Source organism: Bombina bombina, chromosome 1, assembly GCF_027579735.1.
Source record: "Bombina bombina isolate aBomBom1 chromosome 1, aBomBom1.pri, whole genome shotgun sequence".
NCBI classification, from domain to species: Eukaryota; Metazoa; Chordata; class Amphibia; order Anura; family Bombinatoridae; genus Bombina; species Bombina bombina.
In genome coordinates, this window is record NC_069499.1 from 1,278,625,109 (window position 1) to 1,278,644,994 (window position 19,886).

Below are 19,886 nucleotides of genomic sequence, written 5' to 3' on the forward strand. Positions count from 1 at the left end.
ATTTTTATGAATTTCAGTATATCTATGTAAATTTCTTATAAACATACATATGAATTGCTCTATATAAATTAACCCATTTTTTATCCGCATTTTTTATCCGCATTTTTTATCCGCATTTTATTGATTGCATTTATTGTAGTAATTTATTTGCAGTACTGCCCAGTATTTATTATAGGACTTATAGATTAGGCTTTTGTGGTTAATCTTCTGCGCTTGCTATAGTCTATTCATATCTGGTATTTTATAATCTGTCCAATACGGCTGTACTTTAGCTCTCCTCGAGCGCTCCATTATTACACACTTTAGATATCATACTCTTTCCCATGTTTGCAAATTCACATTGTCATAGCCACACTATAGGTTTAATCGGTCGTATTGATTGTAGACACCTCGCAAATAGATTACGTCATTTGTGGAGTGTCTGTGTTGTGACGTTGACTTTAGCTCCTTCTATCATTTCACGCTACACACACGGCTGGTCCCTCCCCTCTTTCATGGCGTTGTTCTCTTGTTTATGATCACACACAGTAAGTATTATAAACACTACACTTCCTTAGCTGCTTTATTCGATTATTGTACAGAAGTGTTTCTATCTGTTTTAATCAATATTGCTAACCTCTTGTTCATTACTATTATTGGTGATTCTGACTGTGGAAACGGATATAACAAACTTCACAACAAGGATTATACACATGACATTATTTTTTATTGTAATAATTTCAAAATGTTTGTTTTTCTATTAACAATATTATGTGCAACTCTCTGACTATGAGATTCTGAGTGCACACAAAGACTGATGGTGTTTTTTAATAGAATAAGTTGTGTCAGTTGTCCTATACAAGATATTTGATCATTTGATCAAGTGCTGTTTTTGACATACTTTTAATATATTAATTATATACCACATTGTTTTCATGTAAGTGGCAAGAGTCCATGAGCTAGTGACATATGGGATATACATTCCTACAAGGAGGGGGCAAAGTTTCCCAAACCTCAAAATGCCTATAAATACACCTCCCACCACACACATACCTCAGTTTTACAAACTTTGCCTCCTATGGAGGTGATGAAGTAAGTTGTGCGTGATTTCTTCTAAGCATTATGAAGCCCAATTCCTCTCAGAGTACAGTGTTTTTCAGAGAGATGTGAAGGGAGTATTGCCTGTTGATTTAGTGTTTTCACTCATGGGAAATCCTTTCAAAGGCTCTCTGTAATAGATCGCAGGGATTCATCCCCTGCCTCCCTTTTCAGATCGACTTTATACTCCTATACCATTACCTCTGCTAAAATTTTTCAGTACTGGTTTGGCTGTCTGCTATATGTGGATGGGTGTCTTCCAGTAGGTATGTATCATTTTATTAAGACACTCTCAGCTATGTTTGGCGCTTTATGTTATAACTAGTCCTAAAGCCCATTCACACGGGCCATTTTTTTACAGTACAGCGGTCCCACCCCTTGCTCTCTCTCTCCCCCATCTCTTTTGCGCTCTCTCTCTCCCCCTCTCCTTTGAGCTCTCTCTCTCCCCCATCTCTTTGCGCTCTCTCTCCCCCTCTCTTTTGAGCTCTCTCTCTCCCCCATCTCTTTTGCGCTCTCTCTCCCCCTCTCTTTTGAGCTCTCTCCCCCCTCTTTCTCTCCCCCCTCTCCTCTCTTTCTCTCCCCTCCTCTCTCCCCTCTCTCTCTCTCCCACTCTCTCTCTCCACCCCTCTCTCTTTTGCTGTCTCTCTCTCCCCCTCTCTTTTGTGCTCTCTCTCTCTCCCCCTCTTTTGCTCTCTCTCCCCCCTCTCTTTTGCACTCTCTCTCTCCCCCTCTCTTTTGCGCTCTCTCTCCCCCTCTCTTTCACGCTCTCTCCCCCCTCTCTTTTGTGCTCTCTCCCCCCTCTCTTTTGCTCTCGCTTCCCCATCTCTTTTGTGTTCTCTCTCTCCCCCCTCTTTTGCTCTCTCTCTCCCCTTCTCTTTTGCGCTCTCTCTCTCTCTCCCCTTATCCTCTCTCTCCCCTCCTCTCTCTCTCTCCCCCTCTCTCCCCCCTCTCCTCTCTCTCTCTCCCCCTCTCTCCCCCCTCCCCTCTCTCTCTCTCCCCCTCTCCTCTCTCCCCTCCTCTCTCTCCCCTCCTCTCTCTCCCCCTCTCTTTTGAGCTCTCTCTCTCCCCCATCTCTTTTGCGCTCTCTCTCCCCCCCTCTCTTTTGAGCTCTTTCTCTCCCCTATTTCTTTTGCACTCTCTCTCCCCCTCTCTTTTGAGCTCTCTCCCCCTCTTTCTCTCCCCCCTCTCCTCTCTCTCAACTCTAATCTTTCTCTCTCTCCCCCTCTTTCTCTCCCCTCTCTCTCTCTCTCTCTCTCCCCCCCCTCTCTTTTGTGCTCTCTCTCTCTCCCCCTCTTTTGCTCTCTCCCCCCTCTCTTTTGCACTCTAACTCCCCCTCTCTTTTGCGCTCTCTCTCTCCCCTCTCTTTTGTGCTCTCTCCCCCCTCTCTTTTGCTCTCTCTTCCCCCTCTCTTTTGTGTTCTCTCTCTCCCCCCTCTTTTGCTCTCTCTCTCCCCCTCTCTTTTGCGCTCTCTCTCTCCCCCTATCTTCTCTCTCCCCTCCTCTCTCTCTCCCCTCCTCTCTCTCTCCCCCCCCTCTCCTCTCTCTCTCTCCCCCCTCTCCTCTCTCCCCTCCTCTCTCTCCCATCCTCTCTCTCTCCCCTCCTCTCTCTATCTCTCCCCCTCTCTATCTCTCTCCCCTCTCTATCTCCCGACCGCACCCGGCCATGCCCCCTTCACGCTTGGCCACGCCCCCTTCATGGCCATTCCCACCCGCTCCCCCCCCTCTCTTTGCGCTCTCTCCCCCTCTCTCTCTCCCCCTCTCTCCCCCCCTCTCCTCTCTCTCTCTCTCTCTCTCTCTCTCTCTCCCCCCCTCTCCTCTCTCTCTCTCTCCCCTCCTCTCTCTCTATCTCTCCCCCTCTCTATCTCTCTCCCCTCTCTATCTCCCGTCCGCGCCCGGCCATGCCCCCTTCACGCTTGACCACTCCACCTTCACGGCCATTCCGCCCGTCCACGCCCCTTCATGTCGGCCACGCCCCCGCTCATGCCCGGCCACACCCTCTTCTGCCGCAGACGGCAGATCAGCTAGGTAGGGAGCAGGACTCAAAGGCCAGGTGTGTTTGTTCTCGTGCTGTCTCTACTGTGCATGACAGCTTCGGACAAACACACTTGGCCTTTTATAGAATAGGATGTTTTAAATATATGTATTTGCTTAAATTTGCCAAGAGTCAGGTCTATGTATATTTCCCTTTTCTGCAGACTATCAATTTTAGTATGGAATTTATATTTGGGAAGATTATTTTTTCTTACCTGGGGTTCCAGTTTTTTCAAATTGAATTGATTTTTTCCAAAATTTTCGCTGCAAACTAGGCTCGCAAGGATGCAAAATGACGTTTTTTATGCCACGGAATTGCATCTAGGGTGACGCAAGTTTCGTCATTTCCTGCATCTTTGTTGACGCAAGTTGTTTTTGCGCGAAGTCGCACTTATTATGATGCAAGTTGTGTCATTTCCTGATGTTAGCTTTGGCGCCAAAAAAGGTTTTACTTCCTTTTGCGTCATACTTTTTTGTATATTACCCCTCTTCCTTTAATGCTTCTGGATTTCTTTATATTATTAAGAGCTATGGTGCTTATTTTTTTTTTGCATTTTACTTTAGCATAAGCATTTTTTCCCATTCCTGAATCTGCTATGCTAGGAAATTGGATATTTTGTTTAAATGTTGTTTTTTTTCTTTTTACATTTTGCAAGATGTCTCAGTCTGATCCTGCCTCTGATGTTGCTGTAGAAACCATGCTTCCTGAACACAGGATGCTTATCTTCATATTGCAATTCATCCAGACCATTATCGGTTTCTGCAATTATCTTTTCTAGTCAAGCATTACCAGTTTGTTGCTTTTCCATTTGGCCTAGCAACAGCTCCAAAAATCTTTTTGAAGGTTCTTGGTGCCCTTCTATCTGTAATCAGAGAGGCAGGGTATTGCTGTGTTTCCTTATTTGGATGATATCTTGGTACTAGCTCAGTCTTTTCATTTTGCAGAATCTCACACAAAACAACTAGTGTTGTTTCTTCAAAGGCATGGTTAGAGGATCAATTTACAAAAGAGTTTATTGATTCCTCAGACAAAGGTCACCTTTTTAGGTTTCCAGATAGATTCAGTGTCCATGACTTTGTCTTTAACAGACAAGGGGCAAATTAAATTGGTTTTATCTTGTCTAAACCTTCAGTCTCCATTGTTCCCTTCAGTGGTTATGTGCATGGAAGTTCTAGGTCTTATGACTGCTGCATCGGACGCGATCCCCTTTGTTCAGTTTTTATATGAAACCTCTGCAGCTTTGCATGCTGAATCAATGGTGCAGGGATTAAACTTGGATATCACAACTGATATACTTAAATCCCAACATTCAACTCTCTCTGTCATGGTGGATGGACCATCATCGGATTGTTTGAGGGGCCTCTTTTGTTCATCCTTCCTGGACTGTGATCTCAACGGATGCAAGTCTTACAGGTTGGGGAGCTGTCTGGGGGTCTCTGACAGCACAAGGGGTTTTGAAACCTCAAGAGGCGAGGTTACCAATCAATATTTTAGAACTCTGTGCTATCTTCAAAGCTCTTCAGGCTTGACCTCTGTTAAAGAGAGAACTTTTAATTCGTTTTCAGACAGACAATATCACAACAGTGGTCGATGTCAATCATCAGGGAGGGACTCGCAGCTCTTTAGCAATTAAAGAAGAATCTTGGATACTTTCTTGTAAGTAGTCCAACTCTTGGCTAATTTCTGCTCTTCAGGCTTGGCCTCTGTTAAAGAGAGAACTTTTAATTAATTTTCAGACAGACAATATCACAACAGTGGTCGATGTCAATCATCAGGGAGGGACTCACAGCTCTTTAGCAATGAAAGAAGTATATTGGATACTTTCTTGTAAGTAGTCCAACTCTTGTCTAATTTAAGTGATTCATATTCCAGGTGTAGACAATTGGGAAGCAGATTATCTCAGTCGTCAGACTTTGCATCCGGGGGGAGTGGTCTCTCCATCCCAATGTTTTTTATCAGATTGTACAGATGTGGCATCTTCCAGAAATAGATTTGATGGCCTCTTGTTTGAACAAGAAACTTCCCAGATATCTTTTCAGATCCAAGGATCCTCAGGTAGAGATGGTGGATGGTTTAGCGGTTCCTTGGTTTTACCAACCTGCTTAACTTTTTCCGCCTCTAGTTCTTCCAAGGGTTATCTCAAAGATCATAATGGAACAATATTATGTGTTTCTAATAGCAACAGCATGGTCTCACAGGTTCTGGTATGCGGATCTTGTCCTGATGTCCAGTTGCCAGCCTTGGCCACTTCCTTTCAGGCCAGACCTTCTGTCTCAAGGGCTGTTTTTCCATCAGGATCTCAAATCTCTAAATTTGAAGGTATGAAAATTGAACACTTAGTTCTTAGTCATAGAGGTTTCTCTGGCTCGTAAGTCTATTTCAAGGAAGATTTATTATCAGGTTTGGAAAACCTATATTTCATGGTGCTCCTCTCATCATTTTTCTTGGCATTCTTTTAGAATTCCTCAAATTTTACAGTTTCTTCAGGATGGTTTGGATAAGGCTTTGTCTGCAAATACTTTAAAGGGACAAATCTCTGGTCTTTCTGTTTTATTTAATAGAAAGATTGCTAAACTTCCTGATATTCACTGTTTTGTTCAGGCTTTGTTCGCATCAAACCTGTTATTAAGTCTATTTTTTCCTCCTTGGAGTCTTAATTTGTTTTTAGGATTTTGCAGGCTCCTCCTTTTGAGCCTATGCATTCTTTAGATATTAAACTACTTTCTTGTAAAGTGTTATTTCTTTTTGCTGTCTCTTCTGCTAGAAGAGTTTTCTGAGTTTTCGGCTCTCTCCTGTGAGTCTCCCTTATCTGACATTCCATCAAGATAAAACGGTTTTACTGACGACTTTTTTAAATTTTTAACTAAGGTTGTGAATTCTAACAACATCATTTGGGAAATTGTTGTTCCTTCCTTGTGTCCTAATACTAAGAATTCTCTTGAGAGATCTCAACATTCTTTGGATGTGGTAAGAGCTGTGAAATACTATTTTGAGGCTACCAAGGATTCAGAAGACTTCTAGTTTTATTTGTTATTTTCTCTGGTTCCAGGAAAGGTCAGAAAGCCTCTGCCATTTATTTGGCATCTTGGTTAAAACTTTTTGATTCACAAGGCTTATTTGGGAGGTGGGGGCAGTCTCCGCCTAAAAAAGAATTACAGCTCATTCTACTAAATCAGTTGCACTTCTTGGGCTTTCAAGAATGGAGCTTCAGTTGATCAGATTTGCAAAGCAGCAACTTGGTCTTCTTTGCATACATTCATTAAATTTACCATTTGATGTATTTGCTTCTTCAGAAGCAGTCTTTGGTAGAAATGTTCTTCAGGTAGTTTCTCAGTTTGATTCCTTTGCCTATAATTTGAGTTTTTTTAATTTAAGAAACTTCATTATTATTTGGATTTATTTTTTTTTCAACGGGAAATAGCTGTTTTTATTTTATTCCTCCCTCTCTAGTGACTGTGGATTTCAACATCTTGGGTATTATGTCCCATATGTCACTAGCTCATGGACTCTTGCCACTTACATGAAAGAAAACATAATTTATGTAAGAACTTGCCTGATAAATTAAATTATTTCATAGTGGCAAGAGTCCATGAGACCCACCCTTTTTTTGGTGGTTATGATTTTTTTGTATAAAAGCACATTATTTTTTCAGTTCCACTTTTTGTATGCTTTTATACTCCTTTTTACACCTCACTACTTGGCTACACATTAAAACTGAGGTATGTGTGTGGTGGGAGGTGTATTTATAGGCATTTTGAGGTTTGGGAAACTTTGCTCCCTTATGGTAGGAATTTATATCCCATACGTCACTAGCTCATGGACTCTTGCCACTCTGAAAGTAATGAATTTATCAGGTAAGTTCTTACATAAATTATGTTTTTCTTGTAATAAGGTTATAGTTATATAGAATATGTACATTTATCATGTTTGTAGAAGTGTTTTGTGCAACATATTACAACCACATGAGACTCTTGATTCTATATATTCTTATAACCTAAAAAATTGAGCTTTTTAATGAGTGATAACATATGTGCACACTGTTTTATTTTTGGTTGCCATGACACCTGTGATTGGTTGACACCCACTTACAGGTGCTGTTTATTGTATTGATTATATGTTTGGTGTATATATAGCAAGTGATTTATATCTATTGTATTAAGCCTGATGAAACAGCCATTGGTTGGCTGAGAAACGCGTTGTTGTTTATATTTGATTTTATTAAAGTAAGTTTTGAACTTACCACTTGCTGCTATATCATCATTTATCACCACTACCATCTCATATGGTGCACTAAATCTTTTTTGAGAGCAATTTCAGGCTCAATCATGAGCAGAGACTGAAACGCTGGGTACTTTTAAAATGGAGCCATATACTCTAATTATGTTTTGTCCTCTGCTTGCCTATATGCTTAAGATTCAATACAAAATCTTGAACAGAAACTTATAAAAACCTAATTAACCCCTTTAGACCATTAGGATGTTCGATGCGCTGGTCTTTAAAAACCATTAGGATGGCATGAGAACGTCCTACCATATAAGAGTTTTCCAGCAGCTTCCCCTTTGATGAAGGCAAGGGACCAGCCAGTGTGGGGGGGGGTGCTTAGCAGCGTAGGCAGTCCCCCATGATCCGAATCCTGGCCTTGAAATCATGTGATCTCATGGACAATCATTTTATTTCATTTTTACTAATAGTGTTTACAACTGAACTTTGTTCCAATTTCACACTAATGTTTCATCCACAAAGGGATTAAGGATGAACAGATTTACATTTTAAAGAACCACTAAACACAGCAGAATAACACAATGCATACTAAAAAGACAACTTAGGTTAAATTTAAAATGAGGAAATAGATTTTAAAAAAATGTATTCAAAAATTCTATATACCGTATAACATACTACCATAAAGCACTACCGTAAAGCCATATACAGTACTTTGCAAAAAAATGATTTAAAGCTGCATTGAAACAGATGTAGAACACATCACCCTGAACAAATAATCCATATAAATTATAATAATCCCAGCACTCGAAATTTGTCAGATATAGAGCAGATATGTCAGATATTTGTATGCAATCATTAGTAAATTACGTGTACACAAAAATATATAATTCCAAAACACCCACTCCACGCAATTATGCTACATCTATCTCAAGACAAAAAATTGCACTAGACACAACCTGATGGAGGGCACTTTTTATATTAAAATCATACAAAATGATTGCTACTTAAAGCAAAAGTCTAATATGGAAATTAAAACAATTTATTTCACAAATACACAGTATACCAGAGTGTGCCCTCTAAATCTAACTCTATAGGTATAACATTCATTTCAAATAATAAATTATATAAAATTGATAGAATCAGTCTTACTTGACTGTATCTCAAAGAAATTGCACCTAAAGATATAAACGCAGCACACAGTCTTTGCTTAGAGTTACAATATAGCGTCCGCTTTAAAGCCGTATACGAATGGGGCATGTTATAGTTCTCTTTGTTCACGTGACCAAATTACAGTACACCAAATATTGCAGTATCATTGCAATATTAGAATGATTATAATACTGTAGTAGTTAGTCTGATGTATTAGATCTTACAGAGTGTCAGATATTGTAGATACATATAGGGCCTAGATTACGAGTTGAGCACAAAATTGCACTTTTGCAAGCGTATATATTTGCACTCCACCCATTATACCACACTGGCATTTGCATGGAAGTGCACTTCCATAGGCTCCAATGGGAGCCTCATTCTGATGCCGATAGACACGGCACAGAACCTAGCGCAGGGAAGAGGGGGTAGTCGCACCTGTTTAGATGGCAGCATATTAAAAAAAATATATATATATATGAATATATACATTTATATTTAATGTTTTATATGTGTATATACGTATATGTATGTGTAATATGTATATAATCATATGCATATCTATTTCAAGTGGATAACACAGTCCCCATAGACCGCACTGTAAAGGTCGCTTTTCACATCCACACACTTTAACCCCTTATAACTGCTTAGTGCAGTTATATTTAAAAAATAAAAAAAATGCTCATATATTTTTTTCTTAAAAAGGACCAATACACTTATTTTAGGGACGACTGGGGATAACTTTTTTAATTTACCAGAGGTCCTGACTGCTGGTTAATTTTTCAAGCAGAAAGTGCTACCCGCAAGCTCCTGGTAGCATTAACCAGCAACTTGTAATGGCTGGTTATTAAACGAGCGCCCGTAAATGGGCAAATTTGGCCGTTTATGGGAGAATGATAAATTATGCACACCATTTGTAATCTAGCCCATAGTGTAGTAAAATATTAAACACAGACTTAAAGCTTTGTATCATTGTTTTTTATTCATAGGTCCCCCACTTCAGCTTGCAAGTTGATTACTTTCACCTAGATTTACGAGTTTTGCGTTAACAGGGGTGCAGTGCTAAACGAGCAGTTTCCCTCACCGCTCACTTACAGACAGCACTGGTAATACGGGTTTTTACAAACCCGGCGTTAACCGCAAAAAAGTGAGCGAAGAGCAAAATTTTAGCTCCACATCTCACCTCAATACCAGCGCTGCTTACGGTAGCGGTGAGCAGGTAAAACGTGCTCGTGCATGATTCTACATAGGAATCAATGGGGGAGAGCCGGCTGAAAAAAAAAACTAACACCTGCAAAAAATCAGCGTTCAGCTTGTAACGCAGCCCCATTGATTCCTATGGGGAAATACATATTATTTCTACACCTAACACCCTAACATGAACCCCCGAGTCTAAACACCCTAATCTTACACTTATTAACCCCTAAACTGACACCCCCCGACATCGCCGACACCAACATTATATTATTAATAGTATAATATATATATATAATATATTATGTGTATATCCTATAGAGGATAACACAATATTATATAAAATAGGGGCGCTATCTAAATATAATGATGCTGGACAAAATTATTATAATCTAGGGTCAACATGATTCAAAACACATATATTCAATGTTCACAATAAATCAGTTCCATAAATAGTAGTACTTATTGCAATGACAATTTAGCTCATAACATACAAACAGTAATACAGAATGTCCAAAATAGACAAAAGATAAAAAAAATGTCCAAAATAAAGTCCAAAGAATCCCTTTAAGGTTATAAAGGTTGGGAGGCAGCTCTCCTCGATGTATAAAGGCCATCCACAACAGGGTTAATCAATAATGAAATAGAGAAGGCGCCACATAGCATAATTTCCGTATATTATAGTCAGATTTTAAGATATAGTTTAGAACCACTCACTGTATAAAAGCAACCAAGATGTAGTGCTAGCTAGGCAGACCGGAACCTCAGAGTTGTCCGGTAAACTCTCCTCCCTGGGCAAAGATTCCTGCAAGCCAAGAAAGGTGTTCACCAAATGGTCTATCAGTCAGGAAGGCACCGTCCCCGCCTCCAGCAGAGGTATATAGAACTCCTAAAGATGTCCAAAAAAACAACAACGTAGCAAGTTGTATATATTTAAAAGTGTTTATTACAACACATTAATAACACAGCAACGCGTTTCTCAGTATCATGTACTGTTTCATCAGGCTGGTGCCTTCCAGGACGGTGCCTTCCTGACTGATAGCCCATTTGGTGAACACCTTTCTTGGCTTGAAGGAATCTTTGCCCAGGAGGAGAGTTTACCGGACAACTCTGAGGTTCCGGTCTGCCTAGCTAGCACTACATCTTGGTGCTTTTATACACGTGAGTGGTTCTAAACTACTATCTTAAAATCTGACATAATATACGGAATTATGCTATGTGGCGCCTTCTCTATTTCATTATAGATTATATTATTAATCCCTAATCTGCTGCTCCGGACACCGCCACCACCTACATTATATTTATGAACCCCTAATCTGATGCCCCCAACATCGCCGTACCCTACATTATATTTATTAACCCCTAATCTGCCGTCCCCAATGTCGCCGCAACCTAACTACATTTATTAACCCCTAACGTCTCCACGACTATAATAAACATATTAACCCCTAAGACCGTTGCACTTACCGCATCGCAAACACTAGTTAAATATTATTAACCCATAATCTGACTGCCCAAACATTGCCGACACCTACCTACATTTATTAACCCCTAATCTGCTGCCCACAACGTCGCCACCATTATAATAAATGTATTAACCCCTAAACCTAAGTCTAACCCTAAACCTACCCCCCCCTAACTGAAATATAATTTTAATAAATCTAAATAAAATTACTATCATTAACTAAATTATTCCTATTTAAAACTAAATACTTTCCTGTAAAATAAACCCTAAGATAGCTACAATATAGCTAATAGTTACATTGTATCTATCTTTTAGTTTATTTTATTTTACAGGCAACTTTGTATTTATTTTAACTAGGTACAATAGTTTTTAAATAGTTATTAACTATTTAATAACTACCTAGTTAAAATAAAAATAAATTTTACCTGTAAAATTAAAACCTAACCTATGTTACAATTACACATAACACTACACTATAATTAAATTAATTACCTAAACTAAATACAATTAATTACAATTTAAATAAATTATCTAAAGTACGAAAACCCCCCACTAAATTACAGAAAATAATAAAATAATTACAAGAATTTTAAACTAATTACACTTACTCTAATCCCCCTAACCAAATTAAAAAGCCCCCCAAAATAAAAAAAAGCCATACCCTACACTAAATTACAAATAGCCCTTAAAAGGGCCTTTTGCAGGGCATTGCCCCAAAGTAAACAGCTCTTTTACCTGTAAAAAAAGTACAAATACCCCCCCCAACATTAAAACCCACCACCCACACAACCAACCCTACTGTTAAACCCACCCAATCCCCCCTTAAAAAAACCTAACACTAACCCATTGAAGATCCCCCTACCTTGAGAAGTCTTCACCCAACCGGGGCGAAGTCCTCCACGAAGCCGGCAGAAGTGGTCTTCCAGACAGGCAGAAGTGGTCCTCCAGATGGGCAGAAGTCTTCATCCTGGCGGCATCTTCTATCTTCATCCATCCGGCGTGGAGCAGCTCCATCTTCAAGACATCCGACGCGGAGCATCCTCTTCAAATGACGGCCGTCTGAAGAATGAAGGTTCCTTTAAATGACATCATCCAAGATGGCATCCCTTCAATTCCGATTAGCTGATTCTATCAACCAATTGGAATTAAGGTAAAAAAATCATATTGGCTGATGCAATCAGCCAATAGGATTGAAGTTCAATCCTATTGGCTGATCCAATCAGCCAATAGGATTGAGCTGGCATTCTATTGGCTGATTGGATCAGCCAATAGAATGCGAGCTCAATCCTGTTGGCTGATTGCATCAGCCAATAGGATTTTTTCTAACTTAATCCCGATTGTCTGATAGAATTCTATCAGTCAATTGGAATTGAAGGGACGCCATCTTGGATGACGTCATTTAAAGGAACCTTCATTCTTTAGTCAGCCGTCGTTTGAAGAGGATGCTCCACGTTGGATGTCTTGAAGATGGAGCCGCTCTGCGCCGGATGGATGAAGATAGAAGATGACGTCTGGATGAAGACTTCTGCCCGTCTGGAGGACCACTTCTGCCGGTCTGGAGGACCACTTCTGCCGGCTTCGTGGAGGACTTCAGCCCAGTTGGGTGAAGACTTCTCAAGGTAGGGTGATCTTCAATTAGAGTATTAGATTATAGTAGGTGTAATTAGTTTAAAATTCTTGTAATTATTTTATTATTTTCTGTCATTTAGTGTTTGTTTTTTTCGCACTTTAGATTAATTAATTGTATTTAGTTTAGGTAATTAATTTAATTATAGTGTAGTGTTAGGTATAATTGTAACATAGGTTAGGTTTTATTTTACAGGTAAATTTGTCTTTATTTTAACTAGGTAGTTACTAAATAGTTAATAACTATTTAATAACTATTGTACCTAGTTAAAATAAATACAAAGTTGCCTGTAAAATTATTAGTTATCTTAGGGTATATTTTACAGGTAAGTATTTAGTTTTAAATAGGAAAAATTTAGTTAATGATAGTAATTTTATTTAGATTTATTAAAATTATATTTCAGTCAGGGGGGTTAGGTTTAGGGCTAGTCTTAGGTTTAGGGGTTAATACATTTAATATAGTGGTGGCTACGTTGGGGGCGGCAGATTAGGTATTAATAAATGTAGGTAGGTGTCGGCGATGTTAGGGATGGCAGATTAGGGTTTAATAATATTTAACTAGTGTTTGCACTGCGGGAGTGCGGCAGTTTAGGGGTTAATATGTTTATTATAGTGGCGGCGATGTCCGGTTTGGCAGATTAGGGGTTAAAATATTTATTTTAGTGTTTGCGATGTGGGGGGGGCCACGGTTTAGGGGTTAATAGGTAGTTTATGGGTGTTAGTGTAATTTTTAGCACTTTAGTTAAGAGTTTTATGCTACAGCGTTGTAGTGTAAAACTCTTAACTACTGACTTTTAAATGCGGTATCAGTCTTGACAGGAGAGGGTGTACCGCTCACTTTTTGTCAGACTCGTAATACCGGTGCTATGCAAGTCCCATTGAAAATATAGGATACGCAATTTACGTAAGTGGATTTGGTCAGTCTGGCCAGTGAGCGGTACACCTGTCATTTCAAGATTCGTAATACCAGCGGGCATTAAAAAGCAATGTTGGGACCTCTCAACGCTGCTTTTTAACCCTAACGCACAACTCGTAATCTAGCCGTTTATTTTTAAGGACTCCGTTTCGGATATCTTCCAAGCTCATGTACTAATGTAGGGCACTGGGTGTTTGATGCTCACAATCTCTTATTAGATCAATTTACTTGTTGGTGTGAATGATTCCACAACGGCTTTCAACAAATGCTGTTCTATCAGCAGTAGATAAATAGCACGGCTGCTAATTAAATATCTTGAACAAGTAATGCTGCTTAAAAGATTTCAGTCACAATACGAAGGACTCCCAACAGTTGCTAGTATGTACCGAGGTCACACAGATAAAGTGAATTCCTGCACAAATTGTATATATTTTTTAGTTTATACTTCCCACAGCTTTACATACACGCTGTTCTGTCCTGTACCAACAGCAGCTCATCAAAATCAACGCGTTTCAGTTTTCTGCAAGCCTTTCTCAAGATGCAGCTGTAGCCTATTTCCTGCTCTATTTAAAGCAGAAGTCTTAACTACTTGGCTGCTGTAACTAATTTAAAATATTAAAGGGATATGTTTCATATTGTAATCCCTCACAAAAGATATCTAAACTTAAAAAAAATGCATTATACATTGATTAAAAATTCTTACTAAATTCTTAAAAGGACATAACCTCAAATAAATAAAAACATAATGGGCCAGAATACAAGTGAAACATTATTTAACGCTCCCACTCTCATGCTAACTCCACTAAAAGTATTTTTTTTTTGTGCTAACCCGTTGTGCAAAAAAAGCCCAATTTAGAATATCATGCGCACGTTCATCTATTTCCCCATAGAAGTCAATGGAGCAAAAAAAGTGGGAAAAATAACACCCTACTGGCGCGTAAACCAAAAGCATATTCTCTAGTGCGCTAACCCGACATGAAAATATGAGTATTTTACATTCCAATGTTTTTCACATAGCAGAATATGTTCTATTTATTCATAAATACATATTTCTACATATAGATGTTCTTTGGTACAATTTATATATCTATATATCCATTTTCCCTCTCCAGTGTCATGTGACTCATTAGTGTTACAAGGTCTCAGGTGTGAATGGGGAGCAAATGTGTTAAATTTGGTGTTATCGCTCTCACACTCTCTCATACTGGTCACTGGAAGTTCAACATGGCACCTCATGGCAAAGAACTCTCTGAGGAGCTGAAAAAAAGAGTTGTTGCTCTACATAAAGATGGCCTAGGCTATAAGAAGACTGCCAAGACCCTGAAACTGAGCTGCAGCACAGTGGACAAGACCATACAGGACAGGTTCCACTCAGAACAGGCCGCCGCCATGGTCGACCTGCACCATATCCAGAGCTTGTCTTTGGGAAAATAGACATATGAGTGCTGCCAGCATTGCTGCAGAGGTTAAAGGAGTGGGGGGTCAGCCTGTCCGTGCTCAGATCATACACCGCACACTGCATCAAATTGGTCTGCATGGCTGTCTTCCCAGAAGGAAGCCTCTTCTAAAGATAATGCACAAGAAAGCCCAAAAACAGTTTGCTAAAGACAAGCAGACTAAGAACATGGATTACTGGAACCATGTCCTGTGGTCCAATGAGACCAAATAAACTTATTTGGTTCAGATGGTGTCAAGAGTGTGTGGTGGCAACCAGGTGAGGAGTACAAAGACAAGTGTGTCTTGCCTACAGTCAAGCATGGTGGTGGGAGTATCATGGTTTGGGCCTGCATGAATGCTGCCGGAACTGGGGTGCTACAGTTCATTGAGGGAACCATGAATGCCAACATGTACTGTGACATACTGAAGCAGCTCATGATCCCTCTCTTCAGAAACTGGGCCCCAGGGCAGTATTTTACCATGATAACAACCCCAAACACACCTCCAAGATGACCACTGCCTTGCCAAAGAAGCTGAGGGTAAAGGTGGTGGACTGGCCAAGCATGTCTCCAGACCTAAACCCTATTGAGCATCTGTGGGGCATCCTCAAACGGAAGGTGGGGGAGCGCAAGGTCTCTAACATCCACCAGCTCAGTGATGTCGTCATGGAGAAGTGGAAGAGGACTCCAGTGGTAACCTGTAAAGCTCTGCTGAACTCCATTTCCAATAGGGTTAAGGCAGTGATGGAAAATAATGTGGCCATACAAAATATTGACAGTTTTGGCACAATTTGTACATTTTCACTTAGGGGTGTACTCACTTTTGTTGCCAATGGTTTAGACATTAATGGCTGTGTGTTAAGTTATTTTGAGGGACAGCAAATTTACATGAAAAGATATAATAAAATATTTACAAAAATGTGAGAGGTGTACTCACTTTTGTGGGATATTGTATGTGTACATATGTATTTATGTTTATATTTATATATATATATATATATATATATATATATATATATATATATATATATATATATATACAGTATATATATATGTAAATACATAAATACACATATAAATACATAAATACATACAATATGTACACACACATATAAATATAAATATATATATATATATATATATATATATATATATATATATACTTTATATATATCAGTATTTAGAAATGTATATGTATGTATATCAATGTTAAAGCCCTTTGCCTGTTTTTTTTTTCTAACACTTGAAAGCTCATATATTTTATTAGATGGTGTTATTAATTATTATTAGTGTAACTGTAATTTGTAATGATTTTTTTATGTGTTTTGTGTCACTTGTTTGTTTCGCAAAACAGTTAACCAGAACTCTGAGGATGCTGTAATCATTCTAGTGTAAATCGTGATTTGGATTAAGCATTTGCGTTTACTTTCAATACTTGTAATACGAGCGGAAACCCAGACGTGCACATAAAAAAAAATAAACCGCTTTTTGTCATTACTAATATTAATTCAGGAAAAAATACACCAATTAGCTACAACTAATTTATATTAATACAAGGATTCAGATCTAATTCAGCTTTCAGACCTTGTGGATATAACGTTTTAAAAATATAAATGAATTCTGCTTCATTATAAAGTAACTTTTGCTCATAATTACCACCTCTCCAGTCTTTGGGGATTAGTTTAGTTCCCTAATATTGAAAACCTGCAGTACTTTGTTGCTGTGGTTCTTGAAATTTTTAGAAAGTAAATGCCCTTCAAAGCCATTACTGTTTTGAACAAGGGCGTTGAATTAAATTCACCTCTCCTCTATCTTTACATCTAATCATTTGTTTTATTTGAAGTTCCCTAGCAGTAACTTTAGATTTTACATGCTTAGTTTTTATACTGTATTTACAAGCAGTACAGAGATGACATGAAAAGAAGCTACACTGCTTTTTTCCCTTTCAGATCTATTTGAATTCTATTGGATGTGTCCTTTTGTTTAAAATTGCTAGGAGCTAGTATATTTTTCAAATTTCTAGCATTCTGAAAAAAACACCTGTGGTTTCTCATTATGACTATTGCCAATTATAGGATCCATTTTTAAAATGTGCCATTGTTTTTTTAATATTTTATAAATTTTTCCATGCTGTGCATTATCAGTAGTAATAAAAGTCACAAATAATTTGTTTTTACTCTTGGATTTCTTATTATTACACTTGTTTTTAAATAAAAGATCCTTTTGTCTTATCTCCCTAATTTCTGACTTTACCCATTCAATTTCATTTTCTCAAATCCTTTTCCTAGGAAACTTTCCTCAAGGATACTTGCTTCTACATCATAATCTCTAAATGCTGTGCAGTTTTCCTTTAGCCCTAGGGACTGCCCTTTTGGAACGTTTCCTTTCCACCTTTTATGGTGTCAACTCTGGGCATGTATATAGTTATTTCCTTCTACTTGTTTGAGGAACTTTTTTGTTACCATCTGTTGGTTCTTAATCTCTATATCAATATCTAAAAAATTCAATTAACTTGTACTAAATTCATATGTAAATTTAAGATCCATATAATTTGAATTTAGATCCTCAATGAAGAAAAACATACGTTCTAATTCTCCTCTCCAAACAAAAAAACTATCATCTTTATACTGCCTGTAAAGCACAAGGTTTGCATTCCAATATAATCTATAAATAAAGTGATCTTCAAAATAACCCATAAACAGGTTAGCATAACTGGGTGCAAACCGTGTGCCCATAGCTGTACCTTTATGTTGAAGAAAGCTCTTTCCATAAAATGAAAATGAATTATTTCTGAGAATGAATTCTATACATTGTAGCAGAAAACTAGTTTGTAAATGAGACATTATATATATTTTTTTCAAATAATACGAAATAGCCTTTAGGCACAAATCTTGGTCAGTAACAACATATAGTGAAGAAACATCACAATGTACTAATATATCATTTGACTACCATTTGACTACCATGATCAAATATTTGTAATAACTTGATAGAATCTTTCAAATACACTGAAAGTTTTACAACATATTCTTGAAGGAAGAAATCTACATATTGGGAGAGATTAGAAGTAATTTAGTTATTTTCCAATATTGGGCTAGATTAAGAGTGGCGTGCTAACTGTTGTGTGCAAACAAAAAGGGGTTAATCACAGGTGTTTGCACATGTCAGGTTTTTTGCTTGCATTACAAGTGGGAAATAAACGGAAACGCTTGAGCGTAATCTAAGTTAACGCACATCGGGTTAGCGGCGTGACCTCAGAGTTCTGGTTAACTGTTTCACAAAACAAAAAAGTGTCCCAAAACAAATACATTACAAAGTACAGTTACACTCAAAATAACACCACCTAATAAAACATATCTAAAAAAAATATTGCACAAAAAAGTTATAATGGCTCAAAGATATTAGGTCTCAGGAGTTAGAAAAAAAAGGTTAAGGGCTTTAACATAGAGATACATACATATACATGTCTAAATATGTATGTGTGTGTGTGCATATGTACAGTATGTATTTATATGTGTATATATGTTGTTTTTATGTATATATATATATATATATATTTGTTTAAAACAGCATCAGATATTTATTTATGGATAATCAAAACATATTCTATTATGTAAATAACATTGGAAAATTAAATATTCATAATTTCATGTTGGGTTAGCGCCATTGCAAATATGTTTTGGTGTTTGAGCGAGAGTAGGGTGTTTTTTTTCTCCATTTTTTCTTCTTCTGGGAGAATATGCAAACGCGATAGCGATTTTCAACGTTTTTGCTAGTCGGGTTACTGCTGGAGAAAAAAATGTTTACTTTCAACTTGTAATACCAGCGCAACTCGAATAGCGCAAAAATGAGTTTTCGCTATAACACAATACCGCTCCACTTGTAATCCAGCCTTTTGCATTTCACTACCTCTTAAGCAGAATCTTAAAATATGTTTATTACTACAATTACTAACAATAAAAATATTTTCCTCTTTCATCTGCAGTGACCCTAATGGACCTGGTCTTGTAGAATGGCCGGCGTATGATGAAGAGGAAGATTATCTGGGACTCAATTTGAAACAAAAATCATCAAAAAAGCTAATAGAGAAAAGAGTAGAGTTTTGGACAGTTTCACTTCCTGAGAAAATTCGGATGTTACAGGAAGAGAAAAAAGACCACACAGAACTTTAGATATATACAGGATCTGTATTATTCATGCTAGAACTGGTCCCTTTTCTAAAATAAGCTTTACAACGTATTGACACAATGTGACATAAGCTAATGAAATTCTGTTTTTGGTTATGAATTGATGTTACTACTCCATGTTAATAGTTTCAATCTAATAGTTCAAATTTAAAGACTTTCATATGATTAATCTATTCTTTTACACTTTCAGTCACTCTGCAGTTTCACATAATAATAAATGCTTTATAAACAAATATACAATCTACATCTTTTACTTGTCTACCTTTCCCTTTAACAAGTTGCTAAACAAATAGTTGCTTTTTGATTCTCTCATTGTTGGTGGCATTGCATGTTTTTTCAGATCTATTTTGCACACCTCATTGTGTTGCTGTCCTGTTACTGACAAGTGTACCTGCATTTGCTCGTGAGTTTAATGCTTAGAAAGACATTTTTTTAAGTTGCTTTAAATGCTCTCTTGTCCCAGTCTATTTAAAAGACTCAAAGATGAATTGGTGTATAACATTGGTTGTCCAATATGAAGAGCAGCAGCTGGAGAACGATACCATAAGTCTTAGGAGCCTATGGAAGTAGGCACTAAATCTTGGGTA

The 19,886-nt window shown here is 37.9% G+C and overlaps 1 protein-coding gene across 2 annotated transcripts in view; it reads left to right on the forward strand.

Moving 5' to 3' along the window:
- The window catches only part of LOC128648600 (pyrethroid hydrolase Ces2e-like), a 193,599-nt gene extending 174,073 nt beyond the window's left edge, over window positions 1–19,526 (forward strand). For both annotated transcript variants that reach the window (XM_053701374.1, XM_053701366.1), the window contains exon 13: window positions 19,098–19,526. In XM_053701374.1, the coding sequence (XP_053557349.1) occupies window positions 19,098–19,284 (187 nt within the window). In that variant the 3' untranslated portion in view covers window positions 19,285–19,526. The remainder of the gene's footprint in view (window positions 1–19,097) is intronic.
- Window positions 19,527–19,886: the final 360 nt, after the last annotated feature.